The 6,148-nt window shown below is 51.5% G+C and overlaps 1 protein-coding gene across 4 annotated transcripts in view; it reads right to left on the bottom strand.

The window, feature by feature from the left end:
* LRRK1 (leucine rich repeat kinase 1) overlaps window positions 1–5,018 on the bottom strand; it is a 68,018-nt gene extending 63,000 nt beyond the window's left edge. For 2 of the 4 annotated variants that reach the window (XM_042824319.1, XM_042824322.1), the window contains exons 1-2: window positions 4,557–4,630; window positions 2,195–2,400 (exon numbers count right to left, since the gene is read on the bottom strand). In XM_042824319.1, coding sequence (XP_042680253.1) covers window positions 2,195–2,261 — 67 coding nt within the window. In that variant the 5' untranslated portion in view covers window positions 2,262–2,400; window positions 4,557–4,630. Of the gene's footprint in view, window positions 1–2,194; window positions 2,401–4,280; window positions 4,304–4,556; window positions 4,631–4,930 lie in introns of those variants that run through there. The other 2 variants (XM_042824320.1, XM_042824321.1) reach the window with 2 other exon arrangements.
* Window positions 5,019–6,148: the final 1,130 nt, after the last annotated feature.

Consider the following 6,148-nt stretch of genomic DNA (forward strand, 5'->3'; position numbering starts at 1 on the left):
GCAGGATTGCTGCTGTAGCCACGTGGAATAGCAGAGGGAGGTGTGGATGCAGCAAGGTGAGCACACCTTATCATATGTTACATTTGCTTGCTTGAGTCAGTGATGCTGCAGGTTGTCCCTGTGAACACCTGACCACAAGCACAGCTGTCAGGGATAAAAAGCCCTAAAGCCCTAAGGCTTTCATATAATCAAGGGATGGGCTGTATGTACAACCTGCTTGTATATACCCACACATCCTGCCCAAAAGCAGACTTGAGGCACAAATGGGGTCCTCAGCATTAAATATCTGTGACCTCACTCCCCTTCCCTGCGTTTCCCACCCGATGGCAGCAGGAGGCTGCATCCAGGTTGATAATGGATGCATGTAAACAATAGATTCAATAGTGGAAGCTGAGTGAGTCACTGCATTCCTGCATTCAAGTTGTGTAACAGGATCCAAAGGCAGAACAAGGACCAGCCAGCGGGCCAGCTAGATAATGACAATTATTCTTGGCAGGACCCAAAGAATCCCCAAACAAAAACGAGTTTAAACACATACAGTATGATCACAAAGAGCAAACGGAGCAGGCAGCACAGATCTTCTGCTCTCCTGGGATTGCTCTGCCAGTACTCCAAAACTGCTCATCAAATGAAATAATCCACGCACGTCAGAGCAGAAGAGTTATAACGATGAGATCTGTGTGCCTCCAGTTCAACCGACTGCATTTACATAACAGAAAGACATAGGAAATTTCTCAGAAGAACTGAATTCCCAGCACAGAAATTCACATATGCCCTTTTCTCATGACTCGCTCACACACTGATTTGCTTATTTGCTGTATCTTTAAACAACAAGAAAAACTTGTCAAATCACCACTGCAGAATAAAAGCATTAGCAGCTCTTAACACTTGAGAATTAAAACCCTGCTCATGAAGGATGCTTCGCATCGCCCAGCGTTCAACTGGAGATATTTCCTCCAGAGAGAAACGCAGGTGACAGAATTCAACGATATTAAAGGCAATCAGAAACGTTCAGTTATTGAGTATTAGAGAAAGGTGCAGTGCTAATTAACCAAACTAAACAAATTAAGGCTTAAGGAATAAGCAGAATACATACAGAGGAAGGGAAGAGTTCCCAGAGCTCCCTGTGACGCTGGTGAGGAATGTCTTCAAGCAAGAGGAGGAGGACTCTGAATCAAGTATCAGATCTTGCTTCATCGTTGCTGATAAAACCCAAAATAGGGCTGCAAATACATTAGCTCCTATCGAAGCCTGCTTACTCAGTACAAAGCGTCAAACACACCTTCATCCCACACGCAGCACGCAGATGCTGCCTCCTAATGAAGCATTTGTTGCAAGGGGGGAACACCGTTACACAACGAGCAGAAGGCTGTTCCACAGTGCAGAAATAAAGCTGGGTTTTGGCTCAGAGAAGGGCAGCAGTGCCTGAGAACTGAGGGTTCCAGTGAGAAAAATAGGCCAAAAGTTAAAAAAAAAATTAAAAAAAAAAAAAAGTAAAAAAAAAAAAAGTAACAAAAAGGAAACAACCTGAAGCATATGTCCCTTCCTACAGAGACATTTCCACCCACAGATCTATTATATTACATAAACGCAGAGCTCCCCATCCGCCCCAGCAGTAAATCACTGCAGTCCCTGAAGCTGACAGCAGAACTGGAGCAGCACCCGTTCAGCCTGGGAAGCGATGCTCTGATTTTAGCAGCTCTCCTACCCCGAATACACACTGCCACAGCGTCTGGGAACATATTTGCATTCACATGCTGAAAAAGCACAGATCCTGTAAAACATATTTAGGAGCTGCCGAGACACGATGCACATATTGACTAATCCCACGGGCCTTGGGAGAAAACTTCTCTTCCAAGAAATCTATTCTTACCACACAAACAGCCCAACATGGCTCTCCTTGCAAGTAAAACTCCTTGCTCTGAACTGCAGCCTTTCTAATGCGGCTCTAATAGTCAAGCCTTTCTAATAAGGCTCAGTGCACTGATAGATCTTTCATACATCCGACACTCATTGCAATGCGAGTTCTCCGGGAAGCCTGGTCTGGTGGTTGGCGACCCTGCACATAGCAGGGGGGGTTGAAAGTAGATGATCACTGTGGTTCTTTTCAACCCAGGCCATTCTATGATTCTATGACTCTCCTGAAACCTCCCGCTCCCCATCTGTGCAGGAAGAGAAGCGGTCGCCCCATTACCGTGCTGTGGATCCATGTTGCTCTCTCTGGAAACAGCAGATTCCTCCGTCCCCACGCACCAGTACATTCTGGGTCTCAGTGGTGAAGATCCAACAGAGCAAACTTTCTGCAGCGCCTCTGACTGAGCGTTGTCAAAGCTGAATGTCAGCTAAATGCAGGGCAGAGCGGCTGCTACCAAACGCCGTCCTGATGGAGCATCGTTTACCCTGGTTGAAAATCAACAGCAAAGCAAATTAACCATTCCGCTATTGATACTGCAAGAAGTGTATCCCTATGCACTCCAACACAGCTGCAAGAATGCTGCTTTGAAGAAACGCGCTATGCAAATGTGAACGCAATTATTTTCATAATAGCTTCATTAAGAGCACAGCGTGAATTAAGAGGGGAAACCAACAACATCTCCACTACTGCTCCCAGTTTTCCTCCACCAAAGCTGCTGTGCCTTTGGGTGGTGCAGCTCCACATTCCCCACAAGCTCTGTGAAGGCAGAGGGCTGAAACAATGAAACGCAGCTGGAAAAATCCTAAAGGCAACCTCAGAACCTTTCCCACCCACAACGACTGCAGCTCTGGTGTGAGAAGCTGGAAAACGTTGATGCGGTCACTGAGAATCCCCTACAGAAAGAAGAGGGCTCAGAGAGACACAGCAGCTTCTCTGCCCACTCCTTTCAGAGAAGCCCAGTGCTCCCAAAACAGCTTATTGAAATGCATCCTGCATGCAGACCAAGCTTAGGAGCTCTTGTGCTGGCTGCTGCTGGCTGCACACAGCTCAGGTGCCTCCCATGGCATTTCTACCTTCTCACCTCTTCCAATCTGCACACCTGTAATGTTTTCTCCTTTTCCCGTGCCTCTTCCACAGAGATTAAAGACAAGGGCTGACTTTGCAGTCTGTGCCCAGCCGACACCAGCGTTCCTTCATTTTCTGCTTTCAGTTTCGGTCTGCAAACACTTCTCAGATTCAACACAGTGACCTTTTTCACCTTTGAACCCTATTAGATTTTCTCACGCCTGCTGTGCGATGCTGAGATTTGGACCAGAAGCCCTCATTGAACAAAACACACAAAGCACTTTGGTAAGCAGGACCCAGGTGTGTGGATGGCTTCCTGAGCTGGAGATGGGTCACTGATCCACCACCACCACCACCCAAAAGCTGCCTGCTCCTTCCTCGCTGCATACACAGCACTTTAACCACAAACCAAGTGTCAAAAAAAAAATCATCACTGAATGCTTCATCAGCTGTTTCTAGGCAAGTGTTTGAGTTTTAGGTGCACTCACAGCAAAACTCAGCTTCTGATAATCCCTACTTTGTGTGCCTGGCAGTGGGATGCACAGCTCAGAGCTGGGCAATGGGCAAAGCCACGGGCTGCGGTTTGGCACTTGGGAGCTTCTCAAAGGTGGGAAAAATGATTTGGGTGATCATAAGAAAAGGGAGAGGGCTGCACGCAGGCACCTTCACACCCATCCCACAGCTGAGCAATTTTACAGCCCTAATTCTAAATGGACACAGGTGTGCAGACACAGCCCAGCATCATGGCCTCCATACATCAGAGTGCAACTGGGGCACCTGTAAGGGGCTGAGTTTGGAAACTTTCACATGGAGGGGATGAATAAATGCTCTTCACATCCAGCAGAAGGAAAAGCAATAGCACAATTTCAATCATCGGTTCCCTTTAGCTGCAGCTATGGCAGCAAGCATTGAGCTGTCAGTGCACCACTCTATTTCTGTATTTCAGGGCCTCTGTGTCTACTAAAAACAACCCCACGGTGCTTTTACCTTAAGCAAGATGCACCCAGCTGTAACACGTGCAAATACCGCATCTTGATTTGATGCAGGGAGAGAGAACTCCCGGAAAAACGGCCCGTGTGGGTCCTCTGAGCTCTGCAGAATGCCACACCGCAAAAAGAGCACAAGAACACAGCCGGGGGAGGGCTGCAACCCCATCACATGTATTCCCAACGCCTCTCCTGAGTCTCCGTCACCGCGTTTTGGTGAAGCGGAGCCCCGTAGGGAACAACCGCGGAAAAAAAGCACAGCAGATCGCACGACGGAGATCGAGAAGAGGAGGCACCCGGTGCGTACAACTCACCAGGAAGCGGCACCATCGATCCCAGCCAGCAACGCGAGCCCCACGTTGCCCTCAACTCCCGGGCGAACTGAAGCGCCTCGGGATGACGGCGCGGTGCCGCCCCGCACGGCCCCCGCTCCGCCGCCGCCCCCGCTCGCTCCGCAACTTCGCTCCCAACTTTTTTTCGGAAGCTCGTTCCCCGCTTCTCTCCGCATAGAAAAGCCTCCCCCCCACACACACGCACACCACTCCACCCGCCCCGCAGCCGGCGTTGCGCTGTGGCACGGGCAGCCGTACCTCCTGCGTCCCGGGGCTGGCGGCTCTCCGCTGCCACCGCCGCCTCCTCCTCCTCCTCCTCCTCCGGCGCCGGCCGGCCGCCTCACTGTGCTGCGCGGGAGGCGGAGGGAGGAAGAAAGGGAAAGGAGCGGGGCAGCCGCGCGGCGCCTCCTCCGCCACCGGCCCCCGGCTGGGCCCGCCCGGGAGCCGCGGTCAGGGCGCGGTCGGGGCCGCGTCTCGCCCGGAACCCCGTTGGCTGCTCGGGACGCCGCTCAGCGCCCTTCCCCGCCGTGGGGCACGGCGAGGACCGCGGGGCTGCCCCGATGCCGGGCTCGTTCCCCACACCCATCGTTTGGTGTCCGCCCTCTGCCTGGGTTCGCCCTACTCGTGCTTACACCGCTTTAGTTTTGCGCGTTCTTTTTCTTCCTGAAAGAACCGGAGGCGGAGGGGCCGCACCGCCATCTCTCAGCCGTGCGGGTGCTTCGACGCTCGGATTTGTGCCCGAGGCCCGGCCCAACCCGAGATCTGTTTTCTAAAGGCTGCTCCTCGCCCGGATCCCGGAGCTGCTCCACTCAGGAAAAACACAGCAGCATCGCCCCCTGCCTCCCGCCGGCCGCCGCAGCCAACACGTGCGGTGCGCGCATCCCCGCCCGCCGCAGCGCCCCGCACCGCCTGGGGCGGCACCGGCTTTCACTGCGCGGTAGTCCGGCTGTATCTTCCCCACCCGACGTACCTCACTAAGGGAAAGCATTTCGGCGTGCCTTTCGCTTATTTGTAACGCTCCCTTGAACCACACGCACGGATCCTTCTCTGGACCAAATCAAGAGATGCGGTTCTTGAGGATGGAAAAAGCCATATCCGTGGCTGCTGCTGCTGCCTGAAGTTTGTTCCGCAGTGCTTTTCTCTCTGTGGTTATGGAGACGTAGAGAAGATCTTCACGGGTGCTTTCAAGTGTGTTCAGACGTCCATTAATCTGCATCTGGCTGCAGCCACCTGTTGGGCACCCTCTGCACCTTCCATTGAGCCTGCTGTCTTTCATGCCTCACGCTCTGGTTCTTATACAGACCCTTCTTACACTTTATTTTTTTTCCCCCACCACCGTGTGAAAAAAGAATAAAATCTAAAATCACGTTTTCCCCCTTTGTTCTGAAAGAGACCATAACTTCCCTTAGCACGAATTCCTTCGCTCCATCTTTTTCTCCTTTTCCAAATCTCATCCCACTCTTCCCGGCTTTACTCATAACTCCACTGCTCACATCACTCACAACAATCCCTTTTTATGTCCATGCTTCTCCCTTCTCATGTTTGGCCACAGAGCTCCTGAGTGATGCTATTACCGAGTGGAAAATCAATGGGCTTTGGCTCGGTGTGTGTAGGGAGATGGTAGGAGTTTGTATCTATTCTCACCTGGTCTAGTGGTTGGTGACCCTTCCTGTGGCAGGGCTGAAACTACATGATTTTTGAGGTCCTTTTCAACCCAGGCCATTCGATGATTCTGTGATCAGATGTGAAGAGCGTTAAAAATGATGGTATGTTCCTGCTCTGTGTCCTTTGCTGATAAGGGAGATAAGACAGGAATGTCTCATCATGGGGCAGTCATACAACAGTGCCTG

Source organism: Centrocercus urophasianus, unplaced genomic scaffold (assembly GCF_019232065.1).
Source record: "Centrocercus urophasianus isolate 14NV4802_14NV808 unplaced genomic scaffold, USGS_Curo_1.0 seq_23, whole genome shotgun sequence".
NCBI classification, from domain to species: Eukaryota; Metazoa; Chordata; class Aves; order Galliformes; family Phasianidae; genus Centrocercus; species Centrocercus urophasianus.